Source organism: Pongo pygmaeus, chromosome 13, assembly GCF_028885625.2.
Source record: "Pongo pygmaeus isolate AG05252 chromosome 13, NHGRI_mPonPyg2-v2.0_pri, whole genome shotgun sequence".
Taxonomy (NCBI): Eukaryota; Metazoa; Chordata; class Mammalia; order Primates; family Hominidae; genus Pongo; species Pongo pygmaeus.
The window spans coordinates 21,029,785-21,057,057 of record NC_072386.2 but is presented as its reverse complement, the minus strand read 5'-3'; the positions used below and the strand labels follow the sequence as shown (position 1 = coordinate 21,057,057).

Below are 27,273 nucleotides of genomic sequence, written 5' to 3'. Positions count from 1 at the left end.
CCGCCCTCAGCTGTCGCTCCTTATAAGGCGGGGGCCGGGCGGCACCGGAGGAGGGGCCGCGGCATCAGCCCGGTCCAGGGCTCTGGGGCGGCGCTGGGCCGGGGGAGCGCAGTGCAGCGCAGCCGCGGGGAGCGAGGAGCTCGCAGAGCCGGCCATGGGCAAGTCAGGTGAGCCCGCGGGCTCGCCCGCTGCGAAATGGTTCGGAACCCCGCGCTCCCGGACCTCGCCGTCTCCCTCGCCCGCCGCAAGCCAGGTCCTGGGGAGTGCGGGAGCCCGGGATGCGGGTGGAAGGCGCGCGGGCGGAGCGCCCTGGCGCTGTTTCCGGGGAACGCGGGGGGAAGGCGAGCCCGAGGGAGGCCCCCGCCGGAGAGCAGGGGATCGCGCCAAGTTGGGCTTCCCGACCCTGAGGGGCTGCGCGCCGCGGCCCGCCAAGGCGTGGCTTCTGCTTTGTTTCAGGAGGCCAGAGTTAAGAGTTGGAAAAGTCACCAAAGTGTGACAACAGCTCTCGCTGCAAAGCAGTTTGCCCCGCTTGGCTGTCCCGAGGACAGCCCTGAGCATATCCCTCATCCATTTGTTGTTCCTTCTCTCCTGAGCGCCCGTGCCGTGCCGGGCTCCCCGTGTGCTGGGCTCGGTCTGACTCCCTTTCTCCTGGGGCACCCCATCCTCTCTAGTGTGGCTGTCGGGATGAACTTTCTACAGCGCAGCTCTCCTCCTGTCGCTCCCTAACACCTTCCTCACCATTGTCCTCAGAGTGAAAGGACACACTCCAGTCCTGCCTTCGGGCCGCTGGGAGTGGGTTCCCAGCCCTTACCTGCGCCCTACACTAGAGCTGTCCAGAGGCTGGTGCACAGGTCCCTTCCCCTGGGTTTCCTTGCCGGGCCTTCACCACCCCCACTCTCAGCCTGAAAATCCCCCCATCCCTCTAGGCTCAGCTCCTGGGCTGGAGCCCATCTGTGATTCCCCCCTGGAGGCAGCGCCCAACCTGGTTTTTCCTCGCTGCAGCCCTTCCTGTAGTGGGCCGGGGACAAGAGTTCAGCCATAGACCTGCTTCCCACCGGGTCCTCATCCCTGGCTGCCAGGGGCCGTGTTTATCTCAGCATTGCTCCTGCCTCACAGGAGGCTCTTAGAGAACAGCTGTTGAACAGGATTCAGAAGTCCTGCTTCATCCGGATTGTCCACCTCAGATGAGTAAGGCTAGGTCCCTTCTAGGATCTGTCCTCCAAGATCTGGACTCAGGAGATGCCAGCGCTGGGCGCAAGTGGCTTTCCCTGGCCTTGGTCCTAAGCAGCCTTCCTAGGCTGTAGAGGCAGGTCTGGCTTTCAGCCCTGGTCCAGCCAATCACTGGCTGTGTGATACTGAGCAAGCCTCCTTCCCTCTGTTCCTCTCCGTCTGTACAATGAGGGTGGCCGTATGAGCCCTGGGGTTCTTCACAGTGTGGAAAGGTGATATAATGGGTTGCCATTTAGTTAACAGGATGACAGGTGGTGATGGGGCAAAAGTATGGCAGATGAGAGCGAGTCTTTTGAGATATCTGCTTGGGAAATCAACTCCTTTCTCTGTAGATTTAGGAGAAAATCCACAAATTCCCTTAGGCTACTTTTTTTTCTTTCTTTCTGAGACAGGGTCTCGTTCTGTTGCCCAGGCTGGAGTGCAGTGGTGCGATCTCGGCCCACTGCAACCTCCACCTCCCAGGTTCAAGTGATTCTCCTGCCTCAGCCTCCTGAGTAGCTGGGATTACAGGTGTGCGCCACCACGCCCAGCTAACTTTTGTATTTTTAGTAGAGACGGGGTTTCACCATGTTGGTCAGGCTGGTCTTGAACTCCTGACCTCATGATCTGCCTGCCTCAGCCTCCCAAAGTGCTGGGATTACAGGTGTGCCCAGCCTAGGCTACATCTTAATCAGTTGTTTCTGGCATCTTATGTAAGGCACGGTTTTCCAGAACTGCTCATATTCAGCTGTGTGCCCATTCTTCTGTCTGTTCACCCCTTCCTCCTTCCCTCCCTTGCACTATCTAGCAGCTCTGTATCAAGCTGTGGACCCAGTGCTGGGGCGTGCATGCACTTGGATTGTGAAAGGAATACATAAAGCTATGTAGGGGATAGACAGGCACTATCTGGCTTGAGTAAGAGGTGGAAAATGATCCAAACCACAAGACAGGTGCTGGTGAAGGGCGGTGGGAGCTCAAGGTGAGGAGACTGCTCCGCATGGGAGCCAGTGAGGGCTCCTGGAGGAGGTGGTCAAATCCCAGAGGGTCTTGGGAATTTAGACTTCATCTTATGGAACCTGGGGTGCCATGGAAAGGCACTGATCTGAAAGCAGCGTAACTAGAGCATTGCCAGGGTGTAGGGTAGATCGGATGGATGGAGAGAAGGTGGAGGGACGATGGGGGAGACTGCCGCAGTCACAGAAACAGGAGATGACAGAGGCATCCAGGGCAGGGTGGAGGCTGGAGAGGAGGATGGGATGGATTTGTGAGATGGTGGCCTTGGGCAGACTTGGTGACAACTTATCGTGAAGCAGAGGGGAGGGTCAGAGGCCTGCACGATGGGATGATGGCTTCCATGCCTGGAGATGCAGGGTTGGGTAGGTTTCAGAGGAAGATTACTTGTCACTCAGGAGAGGAGGGGGCCAGTGGCAGAAAGCAGGTTAGAACTGGTTGAGTCAGAGGCCACCTCCACCCCTAACACACACACACACACCCAGAGACCTTGCAGAATTCTGACCCAGGCCTTTCTCCGTCATAGTCACGTGCATTTAATTTATCTCCCCCACCCCAACCAGAAAACCGAGAGCCCCCAGAATAGTATTAATATCTGGCTCTCCTAGGGTCCCTAAAAGAAAATGACTTTTCTGGGTGACCCCGTGCCCCATGGTCCTTCAACGCAAGCCCAACCTTGAAGTTCCAGGCCATCAGCCCAGGGCTGCTGCTGTCTGTGTCTATAGGGCAGGTGGCACTCACGGGGGCTGTGTCTGCTTCTGTAAAGACAATCATAAGGAATCTGCCCCTGCCCCTTCTGGGCCTCAGTTTCCTCCTCACTGCACAGGAGCCAGTCTGTTTTTCATCTTTAACCTCAGATACACCCCAGAGCTGCTTGGCATAACACGCATTATTGTAAAATCATCACACAGCTGGCACAGTTGAAATTCCAGAAGACGCTTGGCCTAGTGATCGAAGACTCCCAGGTCCTGCTCCCAGCCGTGGTTTCTCTGCTGGGACTTGGTGTGCAGCAAGTGTGGTGAGGAAGAGAAAGGCAATGACCTTGGGCTCAGTGGAAGCCTCCTGTCCCTAATACTGGTGACACCAATGATTAATCTTCAACTGCATGCCAGGCAAAGAGCTCAGTATTTTCTCTGTTACCATATTTGTGACAGCACTGCCAGGCAGTTATTATCAACTCATTCTATAGATTTACAGAGGTTGAGTAGCTTGCCCAAGCTCACACACTGACCAGTAAGCAAACCAATGAATTTGTACTCAGCTCTCTGACTCCCCTACTGTGTCCTGTCCTCTCTCCCACACTGACCACTTGCCCTGACACCCTGCTCCCTGCCAGCCTGAACTCTAGCCCAGTGGGGACTTCCACACACCCTCTCATCAGCTCTAAGAATATTAGTGTCCCTCCATCCACCTAGCACCAGAGGAAATCAGAGCAGAGAGGCCTTTAGGGACCAACGAGCCCAGGAGTTTTCTACTGAGTGGGACCCTCAGGCCTCTGCAGGGAGAGGCTGTGTGGGCCAGGCCAACCCCAGCAGTTTCATTTTCATCTGTTGCTTTTATTGAAGGTTTCCTTCAAAGGAAGGGTTTCCCTGCTTTGAAGACATTATGAAAACCACAGATGTCATCCTTCCTTCACACACAGATGGGGAACCTGGGGCCCAGAGGGGTAGGGATGTGCCTGAGTGACAGTAGGCAGGCAGGGCTGGAAAACAGCTGCCTCCCCTTCAATTACAACCACTGTCTATGTGGAGAGGGACAGCCTAGGGGAGGCTGATGCTTGGGGGAAGGGGGTGCCTTGTTCCTGTAAGCAATTGAGCAACTCCTCATAGACATCATTCTTGCCATCTGGAAAAGAGGAAGCAATTCGTAAAGTGGGAAGTGTGGGAGATTTGGAGCAGGGGAGGGGGTAAAGGGAGGGGCTTTCTTACACCCGGCTCTATTGTGGACTCTGTGTGGCCTTGGACAATCCACGTGCCCCCCACCATCCAAAGACCCCAGTTTCCTCATCTGTAATGAAGAGAGGAATCCTGTCCTGCCTTCACTGTGCTGGGGTGAGAACCTCATTCATTTGTTCACTCACTCATTCACTTAGCAAATATCCGAGCTCAGAGGGACTGAAAAAGGCCATCAAACGTCAATGTAAAGGCAGGGCAGGAGGGGACCTGACCCAGAAGGAGCAGGAACAGGTTCTTCTAAAGCCAAAGCCCAAAAGGTTTCTGTCCCTGTCCGATGGTAATAATAATAACTACAGTTGGCATTTAATACCTGTTCATTATATTCCAGAACAGTTCAAAAGCATTTACATAGATTAATTCGTTTAACTCTCACTACAGCCTTGTGAGGTAGATACTGCTGTTCTCATTTTATGTACGGGGAAAGGAGGCAAAGAGTGCTGAAGCAACGTGTCCAAGATTGCATGGCCAGTAAAAGGCAGTGCGGGGATTTGGCTGTTGAAATTCCCGGAACCGGCTTAAAGAGCAGGAGCTACCCAGCTGAAATTCATTCTTTTTTTTTTTTTTTTTCTTAAACTGCCAACTTTTTATTCTTTCTTCCTGATAAACAAGCAAAACCAGCTTTGCCCTGAAGGCAGAACAGGGCCGCTTTCCAGCCTTTTGCCAAGGGGGCAGAGGGGCCTGTTCACAATTCCTGCCCTGGGCCCTGACAGTCACTGGCTCTTTCATGAGGAGCCTGGAGAGGGCAGAGTGAGTCAGGCTGGGCTCAGGGAGGCCTCAGGAGAGGAGGAAGACGCTGAGGGAAGAGCCTGTCTCAGCCAAAAGTTTAAATGGTAGAGGAGGGGCATAGACCTCCTCAGAATCTTTTTTTTTTTTTTCTTTTGAGTCGAGGTCTTGTTCTGTCACGCAGGCTGGAGTGCAGTGGTGCGATCATGGCTCATTGCAGCCTCGATCTCCTGGGCTCAAGCGATCCTCCCATCTCAGTCTCCCGAGTAGCTGGGACCACAGGCATGGGTCACCACGCATGGCTATTGTTTTTTTTTTTGGTTCTCCTCAGAATCTCTACAGAGCCTCCAGCAGTAGAGGCCTGGCCTCCAGAAGGAACTTCAAGAACCCAGTACAGCCCCACCTAGGACACCTATACCCTCCACCCCAGCGGAGACAGCCCAGCCCCTTCCCTCAGCCCTGGGGAGCCAGGCCCAGGGCTTTTAGCAGCTCTGACCTTTATTTTAAGTCCCAAGTCTGGCCCCCTGGTAACCTGCACTCTGCAGTCCCTGATTTCCCCCCGGGGTCCCTCAGCCAGGTGTGCTGGAAAAGGGCTTGGCACAGAGGAGGCTCTTGAGAAGCCTTCGTTCTTCTCTTCTCTTCCTTCCTCTCCTTTGTTCACTTCAGAGATCTGAAGGCAGCTGCCACCCCTGTCTATTTTCTTCTCCTGCTTTCCTCAGCTGTTCTCGAGCCTGATCCCCCTCCCAGGTCTCCTCAGTCACCTGCTGTCTCTTTCCATCATTCCCTTTGTCGCCTGTGACCCTGAGGAGGGTTGGGGGCTTAGGACAGGGCTTTGCATAGGATCTGGACTAGTTGTGGGAATTTGGGCAGGTAACTTCCCTTCTCAAGCCTCAGTTTCCTAATTTGAAAGAAAAAAACATGGGTAAGGCCATGGCAGCTGCCACAGAAGATGGCGAGAAATAAGATCATGCGTAGGCCCAGCACATGGCCAGAGCAGGAGGAAGCAGGCCCGGGATGGGTGAGCCTGCGTCTTCCTCATTCGTCAGGGTTGGCACTCTGAGGCCGTGTGGACTTTCCAGCCTCAGTTTACCCTTCTACAAAATGAGGACGTCATCCCTGCCCTTCCCCCATCATAGGGTGGCTGGGAGGGCTCTCCCTGCCTAACTGGGAGATGGACGACTTTTCTTTGACTTTTTTTTCCTCATGTTTATCTGTATTCTTGGGTTTTTCTTGGTGGGGGTGGGGTGTGCTTCTTGCTAGGTGTGGCTGCTACTGATAACTTTGCCTCCCTGGGGCGGAGGCCCTCTCAGAGGAGCCACCTGGGCTAGGACTGGCTGCCTGGCGGGAGGAGACTCCTGGGGCTGCCCAAGGTGTGGTTGTGGGGCCCTTATGCCTCCCAGCCAGGAGTGGGGAGAGAGGGCTCCCCCGCCACCGATTACCAGAAAGACCTCCTGGCCCCTTCCAGAGAACCCTGGCTCAGGAGCCTGGCGTTGGCGGACACAGTGCCTAGCTGCAGCTTCTGGACATTGAGCTTTGCTTGGACACAGGAACTTTCACTTTTGTTTCTTTTTACTTCCCATATTCTGGGAGTGCAGTGACCTAGTTTTTAGCAGCCTTATATGTCCCTCTCTGCCGAGGAGACTTGAGGGCCTCCAGCACTATGGGATCCAGTGCAAACTGACCCCAGCACTCAGGCTGCCTTTAAACTGGCTTCCCCTTAGCAAGCCACCTACTCCTCTGTCTCCCCCTCCTCTTCAGAGCCCCAGGATACACGTGGTCCCTTCATCCTGGCTCTTTCTGTGCTGTTGCCTCCTCCATTCATGCTTCCTGAGCCAAGAACACCTCCTCCAGGGAGTCCTCCTTTCCTGACGCATTTGTGGTCACCACTGCATGTGCCACTCAGCCTCATGCATCTCCCGTGGTGTCCCACGAGACCCACCGTGGCCTGTCCGGGACATGGGAGCTAGAAGGGACTTTAGGATGGGCCTGGACAACCCTGCCACTCAGATGGGGACCCCCGTCACCTTGGCGGTGTCACCTATACGGGCCCTTTCCCACACACTCCCACTCGTTCTGATCAGTGTCTCCTGAGAGAAGCTTGTTTGGGAAACTCCTGCACGTCTTGGGTCAGTTGTTCATCTTGTCTCCTCTCACTCCTACCCCAGCAGGACCTTATGGGATCTCAGGATTGGAAGGGACTTGAAGGTCCTCTGAATCAGGCCTGAGTCCCTCCAAGAGGGGCTCACTTGCCTGAATTCCTTCAGTGGTAGAGAGCTCACTACCTTGTGAGGTAGCTCCTTTTGGTCGCCAGAAAGCTTTAACTAGGAAAGATCTTTCTTAGGCTGAGCTGAAATCTGTCATCCTGCCTTTCTACCCACCGGCCCCAGCTTTCCCTTCTGGGGCCCCAGAATTCATCAGAGGCCTCCACCGTGTCTTCCAGAGGCTGATCCTCTCCAGGCTGAACATCCCCCATCCTTGTACCAATTCCTCATTAGACCCCTCTTCCAGCCTCAACACACCTCAAATCACCACTGCCTCTTGCACGAAGCAGGGACCAGGCTGAGGAAGCAGCCCATGGCCCAAGAACCCATGGGTTCCTGGAGGCCATGCTACCCAGCTGACTCTTCTTAAACTGGTCAATGAGACCCCCATCTAGGTCCCATGAGTTGCTATGGCCCCTGGCATTTCCCCGTGAGATATTCTTTAAAAGCCTCTCTGACTCCTTATCCCAAATACCACATTAACACGCTAACCCTGAAATCTTTTTGTTTATCATGGTAAAAATGCATAGCATAAAATGTATTATCTTAACCATTTTTAAGCGTACAGTTCTGTAGTGTTAAGTATATTTACATTGCTATGTAACAGAGCTCCACAACTTTTTCATGTTGCAAAACTGAAACTCTATACATGTTAAACAACACCTCTGCCTTTTCTCCTCTCCACTGTAGACCTGAAATCTTTGTTTTTCCTATTGACAAGGGCTTGGTCCGTCTGTTGGCCAGGAAGTCCTGATACTTCAGGTTGTAGCTCCGCCCTCTGCCTTAATGCCTGTCCCCATGATCAGTTTCCACCTCCATGTCTCCCCACCTCTGCCTGTCAACCAAAACCTCACAAATCCTGGGGCTCAGAGCCCCCATATCCCTGCGCTGCCCACATTACTCTGACTGGACCTCACTGGACAGCGTCACTGAGCCCAAGTTCTAGAGCTTGGTCCGCGTACTCTTTATCTAAGCGTCTACTTCCTCTTTCTCAGAAGGCCCATGGACAGCTCCACCATGCAAGTGTGACCTGCAGTTACCTTTACCTTCTGGGTCTGTAGCTCCTGGGTCTGCAGCCCCCAACCCCTCCTGAAGGCAAGCCCTGGGTCTTCTTTCCCTCACCTCCCCTCAGAAATTCCATGGGATTTGACTTGAGGGCCCAGGAGACATGGGAGATCTGGCTATGAGAAAAGGGACGAGGACTCCCTGTTGCATCATCTCCTCAGTCTTGGGTGAAAGGCAGCAGAGTAGAAGAAAGGCACCGGTGAAGGTGAGCTGGGGCAGAGGAAGAGAGTGGCACTTCCTTTATGGTTCACACCCTTCCTGCCACTACCCACAGCCAGTCTTTGAGGGACAGGCCGGTGGCCTAATGGAACCAGTTCAGCATAAGGGCCCTCTGTGGCCCTCACTCAGAACCCATCCAACTCACCCCCATTTCCACAGAAAGGAACTCCCATATTCCTGAGTATGGTGCTCAGTGTCTTCATCATAGCCTGGCTGGCTAGCCCCTGTTCAGACATTTCTGGGGCCTCATATCGGGAGTTGCCTGCTTCCTGATCCCATGTTAGGTTAATCTCCAAGTTCCTTTTGCACCTGTGCTTACCTGCATCTTGGCACCTATCACATGGCTAGTGTCTGTTTACAAGGCTGCCTCCCTTCCGTATGAGAGCTCTTTGAGAGCAACACATGGCTGACTTGTCTCTGGACCCTTAGCACACAATATGGGACATGGCACAGGGGAAGCACTCAGAGAGCAGATGAACAGATAAATGGAGGACAGATGGATGGACCTTGGATGAATGGTAGATGTATGGATGAATGATGCTGGATGGATGGGTAATGTTAGATGGATGACAATGTTGCATGGATAGATGTATGGAAGATATTAGGTGGATGGGTGGGTGGATGGAGGGAGGATGTTGGATGGATGGATAGATGATGCTGGATGAATGGTGGATGGAGAGATGAATGGAAGATATTGGATGGATGGATGGATGGATGGACGATGTTGGATGGATGGATGGATGGACGATGTTGGATGGATGGATGGATGGATGGGGATCATTTCAGATCCAAATTGGTATGGCTTCTGTTCACTATTGATCTTGCTTGCTTTTGGCTTCACCTACTTATTCTCTCCCTAACCACAGCCTCCTTGACTTCGCCCTTTCTGAGATCATGACCTAATTGGGCATGGGCTTCACCTCTTCCCCCACTGCAGCCCTGGGCCTGCTGATCATACCACTCACCCTCCTACCAACTCCACTTTCTTTGCTACACTCTTCTCCTATTCTGCGTCTTAGTCCATTTTCTGCTGCTATAAAAGAATACCACACACTGGGTAATTTATTAAAAAACAGTTTATTTGGCTCACAGTTCTGGAGGCTGGGAAGTCCAAGAGCATGGCATTGGCATCTGGCGAGGCCCTCGTGCTGCATTATCCCATGGAAGAGCAGAAGGGCAAGTAAGCACTCAAGACAGGGAGAGGATCAGGCCAAACTCATACTTTTACCAGGAGCCCAGTCCTGTGATAATGCCCTCTAATCACCTCTTAAAGATCTCACTCCTCCACACGGTTACATTGACAATTAAATTTTAGCATGAGTTTTGGAGGGGACATTCAAACCAAAGCATTCTGCCCCTGGCTCCCCAAAACTCATATCCTCCCCACATACAAAATATATTCACTCCATCCCAATAGCCCCAAGTCTTAACTTGTTCCAGCACCAACTCAAAGTCCAAAGTCTCATCTAAATTAGATACAGGTGAGATTCAAGGCACAATTCCCCCAGAGACATATTCCTTCCAGCTGTGAGCCTGTGAAATCAAAAGAAGTTATCTACTCCAAAATACAGTGGTGGGACAGGCATAGGATAGATATTCTCATTCCAAAAGGGAGAAATAGGAAAGAAAGTAACCGGTCCCAAGTAAGTCCACAACCCAGTAGGGAAAACATTCAATCTTAAGGCTGGAGAATAATCCCCTTTGATTCCCTCTCCTGCCTCCTGGGCATGCTGAGTGGGAGTTGGGCCCCAGGGCCTCAGGCAGCCCCACCCCCATGGCTTAGGGCTGTCCGGCTTCAGCTCTCTCAGGTGGAAGCCTCGTGCTTGCAGCCTTCCCAGGCGGGAGTTGCATGCTGGTAGCTCCACAGTTCTGGGGTCTTGGGGGCGGCTGCACCTCTACATCTCCACTAGGCACTGCCCTAGTGGGGACACTGCGGTGGCTCTGCCCCTGCAGTAGGTTTCTGTGTGGGTCCCCAGGTTGTCTGATTGGATGGCACCCACCCACGTTGACAGTAGATCTTCCCCACTCAGACTCACACACCAGTCTCCTCTGGAAACACCCTCACAGACACACCCCAAAATAATGCTTTACCAATTCTCGAGGTATTCCTTAATTCAGTCAAATCAGCACCTAAAACTCGCCCTCACACTCTGCTTCCCCAGGGCTGTCCTTCCCTTGTCTCTTTGTCTGTCTCTCTGTCTCTTTGGCTTCACCCACCCAGCATAGGTGCCCTCCTCCCCAGCCAGGAGGCCTCTTTCTGGACTCCCAGCTCTGGCCCATTCCAGTCCCCTCTGCTCTCCCTAGGTCCAGCCTGAGATACCCGGTCTCCTTCAGATATTTTACTTCCGAAGTCCTATTGCTGACTGTCCAGGTCCCCAAATCTGCTCGGTGTTTCTGTGCATCCTCCACTCAGCAGCCAGCAAGGTCTTTGAGAAACACATGGAGCTCCCTGCCCTGCTCCCTTTCAGTGGCTTCCCGTTGCCTTGGATAAAGACCCAAATGCCTAACATGGCCCATAAGGCCCCACATGATCCACGGGCTTTAGATGTGCAGAGATGTGGAGCGCAATGCCAGGTAGGGTGAGCAGTGGCGTGGAGCAGGGCCACTTGGCTGGGGTGCCAGGTGTTGGAGGGGAGCAGCAGCCTGTCCACATGGCCTAAGGTTTGAGCTGGGTGTTGCTTTCAGCATGCCATTATACTTTTGATGAGTGTTTTCTCTGCACTGAGCCATTCTCCATTTTGCAATCATTCCAGCTTCCAAACAGTTTCATAATGAGGTCCTGAAGGCCCACAATGAGTACCGGCAGAAGCACGGCGTCCCCCCACTGAAGCTCTGCAAGAAGCTCAACCGGGAGGCTCAACAGTGAGTCCCCTAGCACATCCGGGTGACTTGGGCCCTTCGTGTGCTGCTACTGTAGCACACAAAGGGGCCCTGTGGCCAGGCACAATGGCTCACACCTGTAATTTCAGCACTTCGAGAGGCCGAGGCGGGTGGATCACCTGAGGTCAGGAGTTCAAGATTGGCCTGGCCAATATGGTGAAACCTTGTCTCTACTAAAAATACAAAAATTAGCCAGGTGTGGTGGCATGGGCCTGTAGTCCCAGCTACTCGAAAGGCTGAGGCAGGAGAATTGCTTGAACCCAGGAGGTGGAGGTTGCAGTGAACCAAGATCACGCCACTGCACTCCAGCCTGGGTGACAGAGCGAGACAACATCTCAAGAAAAAAAAAGGTTGGGGGGCCCTGCATGGTTTCGGGAATCGGGTTTTGGGATCAGATACAACCACACTTGAATAACCACTCTGTCACTCACCTGGGCAGGTCCCTTTAGTTCCCCTGAGCCTCGACTTGCTCCTCTGTGGAATGGGACTGCTGGGAGGCTCAGAAATCATGCAGGAGTGGTGCTCCTCTGTGAGCCCGGGGCAGGGAAGGAAGCTCAGCCACACTAGCTTGGGGCACATACTTTGGGGGTTCCCTGAACTGCACCTGCTCTGAGGAGGCGCTGTGAACTCTGCAGGTATTCTGAGGCCCTGGCCAGCACGAGGATCCTCAAGCACAGCCCGGAGTCCAGCCGCGGCCAGTGTGGGGAGAACCTTGCATGGGCATCCTATGATCAAACAGGTGGGTCGCATTTCCAGCTCCTCTCCTCTCTGCGGGAGCTGGAAGAAGGACAAGTCCTCCTCAAATGCCTCCTGGCCCCAGCACCCTCGTGGTGTAGCCACAGGCCCAGGAAAGGAAAGGAAAACCAGAGCTTTCTGAATCTGCTCCCAGGCTGACTTCAGTTCACCACAAGGTCTCTGATGGCTGGCTCAGTGCCAGGCCTGTGCTGGGTGCCAGGGACACAGAGATGAGTCAGACTGACCAGGCCCCCACTTTCGGAGAAGCTCCCAGGCCGAGGAGTGGGGGTTGGGGAGACAGACCGCTTTTGTACAGAATCTCAGCCTGATTCTGTGGCCACCAGAGCATCCCCAGCTACTGAGAAATGTTATTTTCTTCCCGAGAAATTTTACTTTCTTACTGTACTGGTGATACACTACCAGTAGTGCTGGTGTATTACTTTTATAATAGGAGAAAAGCAATAGAGCTTTTTCCATTTTGGAAAAAAAAATAATAATAATGGAAAAGACAATGTCTCCATGCAAGGTCTCAATCTGGAATGATCCCACCACACTGCCCAGACATTCTTGAGCTTCCTGGCCCTCTGGCCCTGACAGCCCTGATGTGGCTTTTTAGGAAGAATATTGGAGAGCTGTCTGGATCTCTGAAGCTTTCTCCAAACACCAGTGGGAGAATGACTCCCTCCCTCCCCAGCCTCACATTCCTGGGAGTTCCCCCGAGTCCTCTTGGTTTCCCCAGCACAGCCTAAGCCAGGGCTCCTGTGCAACATGGTACTTGGCACCCCCACTGGGAGGCATGTGTGAGCTCCTGGGGAACCCCCTACCCACCCCTCCCTCCAAGGCCTTGCCCTCACCGTGCAGGCTCCTTCCCAAGTCCAGGCTGTGGCCCTTGATGGGCCCCGGGAGAAGGGCATAGGACGGGGAAGCCAGGCACTCAGGAAACATGGTCCATCCCAGCCTCGCACAGCCTCCCTCGGGAGCCTTGAGCAGGTCACTCCCTCCTCTGTCCCCAGTTTCCCATCTCTACTGTAGAGAGGGAGTTGGGTAAGCGGTCTCTGAGACAGTGGTTCCCTACGCTGGCCGCACATAGGAATCTTTTGTGGAGCTTTAAAAAAATACCAGGCCGGGCACAGTAGCTCACGCCTGTAATCCCAGCACTTTGGGAGGCCGAGGTGGGTGGATCACCTGAGGTCAGGAGTTTGAGACCAGCCTGGCCAACATGGAGAAACCCCATCTGTACTAAAAATAGAAAAATTAGCCGGGCATGGTGGCACATGCCTGTGATCCCAGCTACTCGGGAGGCTGAGGCAGGAGAATCGCTTGAACCTGGGAGGCGGAGGTTGCCGTGAGCTGAGATCGCGCCATTGCACTGCAGCCTGGGCAACAAGAGCGAAACTCCGTCTCAGAAAACAAAACAAACCAAACCAAACAAACAAACAAAAAATGCCTGAGTCTCTCCTCCAGAGACAGACACAGTTGGTCTGAGGAAGGACCCAGGCATTAGTATTTGTTAAATGCTCTCCAGGCGAGGCTGATGTGTGGAAATGGATCAGCAGTAGCATGTGGGAGCAGAAATGCAGAATCCTAGGTCCCTCTCTAAACCTACTCAATCGGAATCTGCCCATTAACAAGATTCTTGCACACATTTGAGCCTGACTGCTCTGAGGTCCCCGCTCCTGGCTCTGGCCCGGACAGCAGCAGCTCCCAGGGAAATGCCTGCCCATATCAACACCTGTGGGGACAGTGGATGCCCCAGTTGAGGTCCCTCCTGCCCACAGTGGAGATCCTTGGCTTACCAGCCTGATTGTCTTTCCAAATATGGATGTGTCAAGAGCTGCAAATGGGGTGAGATGACAGTATAGTCTCCTAGAAACTCGGAGCATCATAAAAAGGCCCTTGCAGTACATTGCATTCAACCTTTTCATTGTACAGAGGTACAGAGAGGGAAGGCTTTGCCCAGGATTACACAGCAAGTCAGTATGTGTGGGTGGGGGGGATAGGTGCAGGTTCCCTGACCCCAGGCCAGTGCTCTTCCCAGCCCCCCAGAAGGCCCACTCGTCAGCCTGGCCATGCTCATGGATAGGAGTCCCTAAGAGTCTGCAAAGCAGCGTCCAGGATGCGTCAGCTGACTGGGGCTTTCTCAGATGTCTAATTGCCGCATCGGTGGCTTGGGGCTGATGGGAGAAAATGCAGGGAATAGGGAGTGGGTGGATTTTGTGGCTGAGTTTTAGAACAATGTCATTTCCACACAGGAAAGGAGGTGGCTGATAGATGGTACAGTGAAATCAAGAACTATAACTTCCAGCAGCCTGGCTTCACCTCGGGGACCGGTGAGTGGCAGGGTCTCACCAGTGGCCTGGCCCTGGGCAGCAATGCAGGTTGGGTGTCTGACTTCTGGGAGGAACCAGCCCTCTTAAAAAATCAATCCTTTCCTTCCTGTTTAATCTTTTCCATATTTCTCTGGCTTGACCTTGACCAGAGACCAAAGCTCTCCTTTCCGCATTACATCCCCAGCTTCCCCATGCTACATGCTCTGCTCCGAGAGCCCCCAGCTGCTGAATCCTGCCCCACCAGCTCAGAGCTCTTCCCATTCCTGGAGTGTGTCATAGGAGACTGGATTTCCAAAGCTGCTTGGAGCTTCATTCCTGAACTGGTCACCCTGCGTCTAGTCTTGTTTTCTGCAATCCATCCTGCTCTCCAGCAGCCTCAATACTTCTAAAATTGTCCCTGCCCCTGGTGCTCTCCTGATTCAACTGCCATGGCTCCCTGGGGCCATCAGGAGAAGGCTTAAGCTGCTGGCACTCCTCCTTCCACACCCCACACCCTTCCCCACCCTCCCCCACCCTTGCGGCCTCTCTGGCTTTCTCCCTTCCCCTTTCTGCACTAGTTTGCAGTTCAGGAGCTTGGGTTGCAGAGAACCTGGATCTAGTCTTAGCTCTGGCACCCTTTGCTGTGTGGACTTGAGTCAATTCCTGTCCCCTCTTCCCAGGGGAGAGGGAGAAGGTGGCTTCTAAGGGATATCCTGAGATCCGGTGATTCAAGCGCAGGGAAGAACCTTCTGTGGGTCCATGCTCCCTTCTCATAGGCTTCCCTTGACGAAAGCTCCGGGTGGCCGCCCTGTGCCCCGGGGTCCCTCTGGGCAGCCGCCCTGTGCCCTGGGCTCCCCCTGCCTTTTGCTGGGCTCACCAGGCTCCTTGTCTTTCCTCAAAACCGACTCAGGCGTCTGGGGCCCAGGATGGTGTTAGAAGTGGGTGGGAGTTTCTCTGACCAGAAGGCGCCAGGAAAACAGAAAAAGGGACTCTCTACCCACCTCGTTCCTCCTACCCCACCTGTTCCACCCACAAGTAGAGCCTTGCGGCCTTCCACCCTCTAGAGGGGTGCTTCAGAAGCAGGAAGTGACAGGTTCTCAGCGCCAGTCACCGTTTCCTGTGGTTTGCTGCCCGCCCTTCTGGGTGGGGGTTTCTGCAACCGTGTTGCATTACATTGTTCCTGGGACTCTGGGGCAGAGGCAGAAGCATCTGCTGAGGCATTCCTCCTCTCCACTAACCCCTGCAGGACTCCAGGCCAGGCTGGCAGGGCTTTGAGTGTGAATAGGTGATTCTGGGGCAAGGATACCTGAGGGTGTGGGGAGGGAGCAGTAACAAGCTCCTGCTATTGATTAAGGATGTGTAGGCAGGACCTTGTCTTCTTTTAATAGAGATGGTGTCCAGAAGACTTCTTATTTCATAGCTTCTGGATTTGCTTTTCCCATGAGCAAGATTCTTCAGCAATCGGACATGTGTCCGAGCAAGTTATTAACTAGCACTGTGTGTGTGTGTGTGCATACCACGTGGTAATTAGAAAGTGCCTCTATGGGCTGGGTGCGGTGGCTCACACCTGTAATCCTAGCACTTTGGGAGGCCAAGGCGAGTGGATCACCTGAAGTCAGGAGTTCAAGATTAGCCTGGCCAACATGGTGAAACCCCATCTCTACTAAAAATACAAAAATTAGCTGGGCATGGTGGCGCATGCCAGTAATCCCAGCTACTCGGGAGGCTGAGGCAGGAGAATCACTTGAACCCCGGGAGGTGGAGGTTGCAGTGAGCCAAGATCATGCCTTTGCACTCCAGCCTGGGTGATAAGAGCAAAACTCTGTCTCAAAAAAAAAAAAGTGCCTCTACTGCCACGTAAGCATCAGGATACCATTTAAAAGTAGAGTTTGGCCAGGCGCAGTAGCTCATGCCTGTAATCCCAAAACTTTGGGAGGCCAAGGCAGGCGAATCACTTGAGATCAAGAGCAAGACAGGCCTGGCCAACATGGTGAAATCCTGTCTCTACCGAAAATGCAACAACAAAAAAAAAAGCCAGGTGTGGTGACAGGTGTCTGTAATCCCAGCTACTCAGGAGGCTAAGGCAGGAGAATCACTTGAACCTGGGAGGCAGAGGTTGCCGTGAGCGGAGATCGCCCACTCCAGCCTGGGCGATAAGGGCAAGACTCTGTCTCAAAAAAAAAAAAAAAGAAAGAAAGTAGGGCTTTATTCTACCCATTTTGAAGAGGAAGAAACTGAGGCCTAGAAAAGGGAAGCAGCCTTTCTCATGCCTTCCGTCCCTGATCTGATGCTTTTTCCACCACTCTCACTCCAAAACAGGAATCTCACAAGAGTCAGAGCCCAACTTTCCATAATCACTGACTACTCGTTTCACTCATTGCCCTACACTCCCCACCCCTAAAGAGGAAAATCTCAGAGCAGCCAGCCCTTGTGCTGTTCCAGATACCAACAGGCAGTGCCTGGGGGCAGCCAGAGCCTGATCCTAAGACAGGAGTGAGATTTTGGGTGGTGTCATAATGGGGGCTTTCAGGATCCTTAAAGATCTTTGTGCCCATCCTGCCTCAGCCTCCCCCAGACCCTGTCTGCAACTCCTCCTTGCTGCATCTCTGTTCATGGATTCCCTGACCTGAGTCCTTGCTGTAGGTGAAAGAGCCTTTCAAATACCCTTTGGCCAGGTGCAGTGGCTCACACCTGTAATCCCTGTACTTTGTGAAGCCGAGGCAGGCAGATCACTTGAGGTCAGGAGTTCAAGATCAGCCTGGCCAACATGGTGAAACCCCGTCTCTACTAAAAATACAAAAATTAGCCGGGTGTGTTGATGCACGCCTGTAATCTCAGCTCCTCGGGATGCTAAGACACGAGAACTGCTTGAACCCTGGAGGCGGAGGTTGTGGTGAGCCAAGATCCCGCCACTGCACTCCAGCCTGGGTGACAGAGGAGTGAGACTGTCTCCAAAAAAAACAAAAAACAAAAAAATAGAAAGAAATACCCTATAATCCATCCCCACCCCCAGCCCCACCGAGGCCAGGCCAGCATCTTGTGATGAAGGATGCTGGTCAGTCACTGCTGTGTGCTGAGTGAAGAGAAATAATGTCTTATCATTACTTTGATATATTCTGTTTAAATGAGTATGTTTATTTTATGTATTCTGAATGAATTTTACATATATATATATATATATATATATATTTCCCTTTGAGACCGAGTCTCACTCCGTTGCCCCGGCTGAGTGCAGTGGCACAATCTCGGCTCACTGCAACCTCCACCTTCCAGGTTCACGCGATTCTCCCACTTTAGCCTCCTGATGAATAATATTTTTATATGATATGAACCCTGAGAGCTATCGAAGGTGAAAAGTTTTCTTTCCAGCCCTGACCCCTAGCACTTTCCCGCCCAAGAGACAACCAGAGATACCAGTTTCCTGTGAATCATTCCGGAGTTATCCTGTGCTTACACCAGCATGTGTGTATAAATGTTCTCTTTTCCCTTTTCCGCATGCTGGTGTCAGAGCGTATGACCTGTTTTATGCTTGTCAGAGATTGTGCCACAGCATACAAATAGTGCTCGCTCATTCTTTCTTACTTCTGCACATTATTCCCTTGCGTGGATATACTGTGACGTATTTGGTGTGTTTTTCAAAGATATATTCTAGGGAGTTTGATTCACAGCAGGAAAGAGGATGTCATCCCTTTAGGAAAAAGAAAAAGGAAGCTTCGTTAGTGGACTAGAGTTAGAAACCACTGTGTATTTGATGGTTGCTAAGGAAGTTGTGTCATTTAATTCATCTCTGAATACCCATAGCTTAATCCTCTCTGTGCAGACAGAAACCTCCCCCGCGAGAAGAAAGATTGGTCAGCCTCATCAGCTTGGAAAAGGCTACCACAGGCACTCATGCTGCTGATGTGCACTTTGTGTCTAATTATTTTCTTGGCAACCAGTGGATAAATGGCAGCTTCTTCCTTTTCTGGGAGACAGAGAGTGGGAGGGTCGATGGCCCAAGCGTGTGGTCTCCTGTGAGAGCAGGCTAGTGTGAGAAAGGACTTGAGCATTTGGAAACGGCCTGTAGAAGTAGGGACACCAGGCTGCCGAGAGCCTGGAGCTGTGACCCAAACGTATTAAGAACCAAGGGCAAATAGGCAAGCAGTCTTTATCCTCTATTCTGGGTGGAAACCAGAGTTTATTAAACAGCAGTTAGTACAAGTTTAAAGATAGTGGCAAATATGCATAATTGTACTTAGGGTTTCTTTTCTTTTCATTCTTGCTTCAATTGTATCATGTCAACTATATGAATTTGTGTTTATATTTGATTATTTTCATAAACAATTTAGTAACTTTCAGTCCTCTGTGAATGTAGACAAAGAAATAAATTTTAGCTAAGTTTTAAAATGTTTTAAATGGCTGGGCATGGTGGCTCACGCCTGTAATCCCAGCACTTTGGGAGGCCAAGGTGGGTGGATCACTTGAGGTCAGGAGTTCGAGACCACCCTGGCCAATATGGGGAACCCTGTCTTTACCAAAAATACAAAAATTAGCCGGTGTGGTGGTGTGCACCTGTAATCCCAGCTACTCAGGAGGCTGAGGCAGGAGAATCACTTGAACCCAGGAGGCGGAGGTTGCAGTGAGATGAGATCGTGCCACTGCACTCCAGGCTGGGCAACAGAGTGAGACTGTCTCAAAAAAAAAAAGTTTTAAATGGAGTTTAACTACAGGGGAAAAAATAGAATTTAATCTACAAACATTTATTTCGTCCTTACCATACACAGGATGCAATGGGAAGGACTGACTTTGTCTCTTCCCTAAAGAACTAGAAGATTGTGTACACCAGTCTCTTCCTCTCTCTCCCACTTTCTTTTTTTAATTTTTTAGTAAAATAGGCTGGGTGTGGTGGCTTATTCTTGTAACTCCAGTACTTTGGGAGGCCAAGGCAAGAGGATCCCTTCAGCCAGGAGCTCCAGACTAGCCTGGACAATATGGCAAGACCCCATCTCTACAAAAACATTTAAAAACTAGGCCGGGCACGGCAGCTCACGCCTGTAATCCCAGCACTTTGGGAGGCTGAGGTGGGCAGATGGAGGTTGGGAGTTCGAGACCAGCCTGGCCACATGGTGAAACCTTATCTCTACTAACAATACAAAAATTAGCCAGGCGTGGTGGCACACGCCTGTAATCCCAGCTACTTGGGAGGCTGAGGCACAACAATCGCTTGAATCTGGGAGGTGAAGGTTTCAGTAAGCCAAGATTGCACCACTGCACTCCAGCCTGGACAACAGAGTGAAGCCATGTCTAAAAAGAAAGAAATTGTAGTAAAGCACATATAACTGAAAATTTACCATTTTAACCATTTTAGGTATACAATTCAGTGGCATTAAATACATTTACACTGTTATGCAATCATTACCACCATCCATCTCTAGAATTCTTTTCATCTTCACAGATTAAAACTCAGTACCCCTTAGACCAGGGGTCCCCAACTCCTGGGCAGTGGACCTGCATGGGCCCATGGCCTGTTAAGAACCGGGCCGCACAGCAGGAGGTGAGCAGTGGGTGAGTGAGATTACTGCCTGAGCTCCGCCTCCTGTCAGATCAGCAGTGGCGTTAGATTCTCGTAGGAGCATGAACCCTATGATGAATTCCTCACACAAGGGATCTAGGTTGTGCGCTCCTTATGAGAATCTAATGCCTAATGATCTGAGGTGGAACAGTTTCATCCTGAAACCATCTCCACCCCACCCCACCCCAACCATTGTTCTACTTTTGGTTTTAACTATTCTAGCTACCTCATATAAATGGAATCATACAATATCTGCCCATTTGTGTCTGGCTTATTTCACTTAGCATCATGTTTTCAAGGTTTACCCATATTAGAGCACGTGTCAGAATTCCATTTTATTTTATTTTACTTGAGACGGAGTCTCACACTGTTGCCTGGGCTGGAGTGCAATGGTGTTATCTTGGCTCACTGTAACCTCTGCCTCCCGGGTTCAAGCGATTCTCCTGCCTCAGCCTCCCGAGTAGCTGGGATTATAGGCACCCGCCATCATGCCCAGCTAATTTTTTTGTTGTTGTTGTTGTTGTTGTATTTTTAGTAGAGATGGGGTTTCACTATGGTGGCCAGGCTGGTCTCGAACTCCTGTCCTCTTGATCCGCCCACCTTGGCCTCTCAAAGTGCCAAGATTACAGGCGCGATCCACCACGCCCAGTCTCCTTTTTATTTTTATTTTTTTATTTTTTATTTTTTTGAGATGGAGTCTCATTCTGTCGCCCAGGCTGGAATGCAGTGTTGTAGTCTTGGCTCACTGCAACCTCCACCTCCCAGGTTCAAGCGACTCTCCTGCCTCAGCCTCCCAAGTAGGTGGGGTTACAGGCACCCACCACCATGCCCAGCTAATTTTTGTATTTTTAGTAGAGACAGGGTTTCGCCACATTGGCCCGGCTGGTCTCAAACTCCTGACCCCAGGTGATCCACCCACCTTAGCTTCCCAAAGTGCTAGGATTACAGGCATGAGCCACTACGCCCGGCCTCAGAATTTCTTTTTAAAGCTGAATAATATCTGTTAAACAAACACACACACACACACACATATATATACACATATATACATATATATATATATCTCCCACATTTTGCTTATCCTTTCATTTGTTGATGGACACTTGGGCTGTGTGACTTTGTGAGTTTTTTTGTTTTTTTGAGATGGAGTCTCACTCTGTTACCCAGGCTGGAGTGCAATGGCACAGTCTCGGCCCATTGCAACCTCCGCCTCCCAGGTTCGAGCCATTCTCTTTCCTCAGCCTCCCCAGTAGCTAGGATTACAGGCGTGTGCCACCACACCTGGCTAATTTTTCTATTTTTAGTAGAGACGGGGTTTCATCACATTGGCCAGGGTGGTCTGGAACTCCTGACCTCAAGTGATCCGCCCACCTCAACCTCCCGAAGTGCTGGGATTACAGGCGTGAGCCACTGCGCCCGGCCAGGCTATGTGACTTTGGGCCAATCATTCAACCTCTCTGCTAGGAGCATGGGTGTATAAATATCTGAATCCCTGTTTTCAGTACTTTTGGGTATATACCTAGAAGTGGAATTGCTGAGTCATTGCAATTCTATGTTTAATTTTTTGAGGAACTGCCATACTGTCTTCCAGAGCAGATGTGCCATTTTACATTCCCATCAGCAGTGCACAAAAGTTCCAGTTTCTCCACTTCCTTGCCAAAACTTGTTATGTTCTATTGTTTTTGTTTCTGTTTTTCATAGTAACCATCCTACTGGGTGTGAAGTGGTTGCCCTTTTTATTTCTTAACCACCCTATGGGAATCTTAGATACTCTGATCATGATTTTCCTCCTCCCTCCCTCCCTCTGTTTCTTCCTTTCCTCATCAAATGTTTATTGAGCATCTACTATGTGCCAGGCCCGGTGCTAAACACTAGGTATATGGTGATCAATAAAACAGATGTGGCACGTGCCCTCACATAGCTTGCCCAATCATAAGTCAGATATTTAGGAGGGAACAATCTCTTCAGTGTTGCTTTAGCAAATGAATGCTATCCTGTGACACAGAAAATAAATGTCTCATTGATCTGTGTAAATGCTAAACCATAAAGATGGAAGGGATGAACATCCGCCGCTATTCCCCAAGAAAAAAGAATTTAGGCCAGGCATGGTGGCTCACGCCCATAATCCCAACACTTTGGGAGGCTGAGGCAGGCAGATCACTTGAGGTCAGGCGTTTCAGACCAGCCTGGCCAACATGGTGAAACCCCATCTCTACTAAAGATACAAAAATTAGCTGAGCGTGGTGGTGCTCACCTGTAGTCCCAGCTACTCAGGAGGCTGAGGCATGAGAATCACTTGAACACAGGAGGCAGAGGTTGCAGTGAGCTACGATCGCGCCACTGCACTCCAGCCTAGACAACACAGTGAGACTCTGTCTCAAAAAAAAAAAAAAAGAATTTATGATCGTTGAGCAAAGAATGCATTACAGCATCAACTCTTTGACTCCCAAATGGGAGGAGATTTGGAAGCTAAGCTATATTCGTAGCTTCAAGGGACAAGCGAGTGAAGGACAGGAAGCCTGAGAAATGGGAGACTGATGCTAAGAGGCCTCAGCAAGACCTAGTGGTGTCTGGAGGATGGAGCAGTAGCTTGAAAAGGAGCTGAGATGTTTGTCTCAGAGCAGAAGGATTTGAACGAGGCTGTAATGTGTCGAAATCTCAAAAACCTCAAAACATAGAATGCTGCACTTCTAGTGAAGGTAGAACTGGAGTCCAAGATGGATCTTCTGTATTACTTTTATTCATCAATTCCACTCATTCTTCCAAATGTTTATTTTACACTTTTCATGTGCCAGGCTATGCCAAGGTCCTGGGTGTATTTTGGTGATTAAAACAAACTTGGCTTCTGCCCATATGGACTCATAGCCTGGTGAAGGAGCCAAACAGTAACCAAGTAATCAAGCAAATGCATCACACAAATGGGAAGAATGGTACATAGGGGAAAAAAATGGTGTGGTAAGAATATCTTGGGAGGGAGATGTTCGGTAAATAAAAGGGTGTTTACAGGCTGGGCATGGTGGCTCACGCCTGTAATCCCAACACTTGGCTGGGCCAAGGCGGGTGAATCACCTGAGGTCAGGAGTTCAAGACCAGCCTGACCAATGTGGTAAAACCCATCTCTACTAAAAATACAACAATTAGCCGGGCATGGTGGCGTGCACCTGTAATCCCAGCTACTTGGGAGGCCGAGGCAGGAGAATTGCTTGAACATGGGAGGCGGAGGTGGCAGTGAGCCGAGATCACGCTACTGCACTCCAGTCTGGGCGACAGTGAGACTCCGTCTCAAAAATAAATAAATAAATAAAAGGGTGTTTGCAAACGACTTCTTTGAACAAGTGATATTTAGGCTAAGACCGAGGGACAAGAAGCTGTTGGTCATCAGAAGAGTGTCTTGGCCAGGCGTGGTGGATCATACCTGTAATCTCAGCACTTTGGGAAACTGAGGCAATTCTCCTGCCTCAGCCTTCCCAGTTAGCTGGGATTACAGGCATGTACCACCATGCCCGGCTAATTTTGTATTTTTAGTAGAGATGGGGTTTCTCCATGTTGGTCAGGCTGGTCTCCAACTCCCAACCTCAGATGATCCGCCCACCTCGGCCTCTCAAAGTGCTGGCATTACAGGCATGAGCCACAGCGCCCGGCCTTACAAATACTTTTTGAAAAATGATCCGGCAGTGGCGGCATGTGCCTGTGGTCCCAGCTACTCAGGAAGCTGAGGTGGGAGAGTCTCCTGAGCCCTGGAGGTAGATGCTGAAGTAAGCTATGATCATGCCACTGAACTCCATCCAGCCTAGGTGACAGAGATCCTGTCAGAAAGAAGAGAAGAGAAGAGAAAAAGAGAAAAGGAAGGGAAAGAGGGAGGGAGGGAGGAAAGGAGGGAGAGAACAAAAAAGAGAAGAAGAAAGAAGGAAAATAGAAGAAAAAAATGTGCAAGGGCTCTGAGGTGGGACATACTCTGGTGTGTTCAAGGAATGGAGAGGAGGCCACTGTACCAAAGGATTCACTTTCATTCTAGGTGCATTGGGGAGCGAGTGAAGGATTGTTAAGCAGGGAGGTAAATAGATATGATTTGTATCTCAAAATGGTCACTCTGAATACTAAGTAGAAAATGAGGCTCATGCCTGTAATCCCAGCAGTTTGGGAGGCCGAGATGGGCAGAGCACCTGAGGTCAGGAGTTCAACACCAGCCTGGACAACATGGTGAAACCTTGTCTCTACTAACAATACAAAAAAAAATAGCTGGGCATGGTGGTACACACCTGTAGTCCCAGCTACTCAGGAGGCTGAGGTGGGAGGATCACTTAAACCAAGGAGGTGGAAGTTGCAGTGAGCTGAGATTGCAGTGAGCTGAGATCATGACACTGCACTCCAGCCTGGGTGACAGGGTGAGACTCGTCTCAAAAAAAAAAAAGAAAATGAATTTGAGGGGCCAAGGTGGATACCATAGAACCAGTCAGGAGGCTATTGCAATGGTCCATGTGAGAAAAGTTTGCAGTTGGGACCAAGGGTTTGGGAGTGGGTGGACCTGAGATGCATTTTAGAGTCGGATTCTTCAAGACTGAATGCTAGGTTGTTGTGGGGGAAAGGACGAAGAGGAGGGATGCAGACTCCCCCCTGGCAGTGTGTGCATGGAGGTACCATTGATGGAGATGGGAGGACTGGGAGAGGAATAAATCTAGGGGGACAAAAACTGGGAGTGAGGTTTGGAAAGGTTAAATAAATCTGAGATGCCTGTGAGTCATCCATGTGGAAATGTCCAGTAATTAGTTATGTCTGGAACACAGAGCAGAGATTTGAGCTGGAGAAATAAATTTGGGAGCCAGGGAAAGATGAAATTCCCTAAAGAGAGCTTAGAGGGAAAAGAAAAACGAGCCCAGGATTGAGCCCTGGGAAGTGCAGGTCCTTCAATATCTATAAGTGAGGGCGAGGAGGAGGAAGAGGAGGCCGTGAGACAAGAGGAATGGCAAGAGACTGTGGCATCCTAGAAACCAAAAGGGGGAGGGGTGCCTTGAAAAGGAGAAGAGTAGGAAGTGTTCCTCAGGTGTCAAGTAAGATGAAGACAAAAGGGGATCACTGGAGAGCTTCAAGATTGCAGCTTGGAGACAGGGTTAGACACAGGCAATAGGCAGTAGAGTGGCATCCTAATTGTTGGGGCCACTGGGCTTTGTCGTGATCTCTGGGAGACTGTTGGAAGGTGGTGAGGTGGGTAAGGTCTGTGTGGCTGATGGAAAGGACCTGCTTTAGAATTCAGGCAGTCTGGCCAGGCACGGTGGCTCACGCCTGTAATCCCAGCACTGGGAGACTGAGGCAGGTGGATCGCCTGAGGTCAGGAGTTCGAGACCATGGTGAAACCTCATCTCTACTAAAAATACAAAAAAATTAGCTGGGCGTGGTGGCATGCAACTGTAGTCCCAGCTACTTGGGAGGCTGAGGCAGGAGAATCACTTGAACCCAGGAGGTGGAGGTTGCAGTGAGCCAAGATCACGCCACGGCACTCCAGCCTGGGTTACAGAGCGAGACTCCATCTTGGGGAAAAAAAAAAGAAGTCAGGCAGTCAGAGTGTTTTCTCTCTCCTTCCCCTGCAGGGGGTCTGTGAAGACCATGCTGACCTGAGCCTGGCGAGATGGTACAGGGGTTCAACAATCCCCTGCCACATCCTTCTTCAGGCTCTGCTAATTCAGCCGTGTCCCTCTCCCTCTGCCCGTTCCCCTACAGGACACTTCACGGCCATGGTGTGGAAGAACACAAAGAAGATGGGCGTGGGGAAGGCGTCCGCAAGTGACGGGTCCTCCTTTGTGGTGGCCAGATACTTCCCAGCGGGGAATGTTGTCAATGAGGGCTTCTTCGAAGAAAACGTCCTGCCGCCAAAGAAGTAACTTGTTAAATGTAATGGGAAGGTGACAGACTTAAGAACGTGGATATGAAGTGCCTAGAACAACCACAACCTGGCTGTGCGTCTGTCCCTGTGGGTGTATGTGCTTGTGTGTGTGATGCATGTGAGCGTCTCTGGCACACACACTTGGACATACAGTTCTGCGTGTGCTCATTCTTATTACAGGAGTGAGCAAACGAAGCATTTACCCCGATGGTTACCTAGACCACGATTATCTGGATTGGGGGCGGGGGGAAATCCGTTTTTTTAAATTTTTTGTTATTTTTAAGCAAACTTCTTTTGTACTTTTCTTACTTCTAATATCCATCCCTGGACTTTTTGTATTCCAAATGTTTGTGATGCTGAGAAGTGAAGTTCATTTTATGTGACCTTCATGCGTCGTAATCTACTTTTGATAGATAATTAAGATTATTAAACCCTCATTTAAATGTGACATAAAATACAGCTTTAAGCACGTAAATATAAAGCAGCTTCCATCAGGAACATGGAGCAGGCAGGGGCTCCATTTTACAGAATTATTGAGATTTCTCAGTTGTAAAACATGACGTCATCCTGCATGTCTGCTGGAATTCTCCAATGGGGTCACCAAAGAACAAATGGAGAAAAAAAGTTTTACTTCCTCGCATTCTTCTACCTTTAAATAGCAAAGTACCACTACCACCATCACCTCTTGCCCCCGTCCCTCTTTTCTTAAACTTCTGGCATTTCAGAGCTCAGCAGGCTACCCCTGGTTTCTGGAGAGTTGGGCTAGGCCTGAAGCTCCCCCTCCCCCACCTCTGATAGGCAGCCCAGGCCTGGTCTGGGAGACAGCCCCTCACCCTGCCTGGGCTCTTGGCCAAGTGGCCTTGGATGGATGAAGTCAGAGAGGTGGGGTGAGGGTGAGCTTACTCAGGGCCCCCAGAGGAAGCCCTCAGCCTCTGCCCTCCCCCCACACAGGGCGGGAGCCCAGGCCTGTTCCTGGCAGCTGTGGCTGCAGCTGTGCTGCTGCTCCCTCCTGGAATGTGTGACAAGCCCAAATGTTCCAGGGAGACGACCGGGGCAGGGGGCTTAGAAATGCTAATATGGTTCTGTGTTTTGCCTGAAACGATACCAGGTTCCCCTGAATAGCAACTTTACAAGGTCCATGTGGGAGGGACCAACCCAGATGCCCTGCCGAGTGTCCCTGAAACCATGGCAGCTCCATCTGTCAAGATGGCAGGGGCCGGAGTGAGGGGGCTGCTGGCTTAACAGCAGGCATCTGGGCAGGCCAGTCCTCAAAGCAGCTCCTGAAGGTCTGTGTTGCACTGTGACCAGTCTCAAGCTATGCCTCTAATTTCACCAGGGATATTGACTAAGAAGACAATAAAATCTTTTTCTTTGTGTAATAATCTCCTCCAATGTGATTCATACCTCATTCTCGGTGGCTGAGACAATCTGTGACTCTGAATCCCTCTCTTGATTAACCCCAGAATACCTGCAACCC

At 51.0% G+C, this 27,273-nt stretch overlaps 1 protein-coding gene across 1 annotated transcript; it reads left to right on the top strand.

The window, feature by feature from the left end:
* Positions 1-16: 16 nt before the first annotated feature.
* GLIPR2 (GLI pathogenesis related 2) lies at positions 17-27,175 on the top strand. The gene is made up of 5 exons (XM_054502545.2): positions 17-167; positions 11,197-11,305; positions 11,959-12,062; positions 14,311-14,388; positions 25,634-27,175. The coding sequence occupies exons 1-5, from the start codon at positions 155-157 to the stop codon at positions 25,792-25,794; spliced, it is 465 nt and encodes a 154-aa protein (XP_054358520.1). The 5' UTR covers positions 17-154; the 3' UTR covers positions 25,795-27,175.
* The last annotated feature ends 98 nt before the right edge of the window (positions 27,176-27,273 follow it).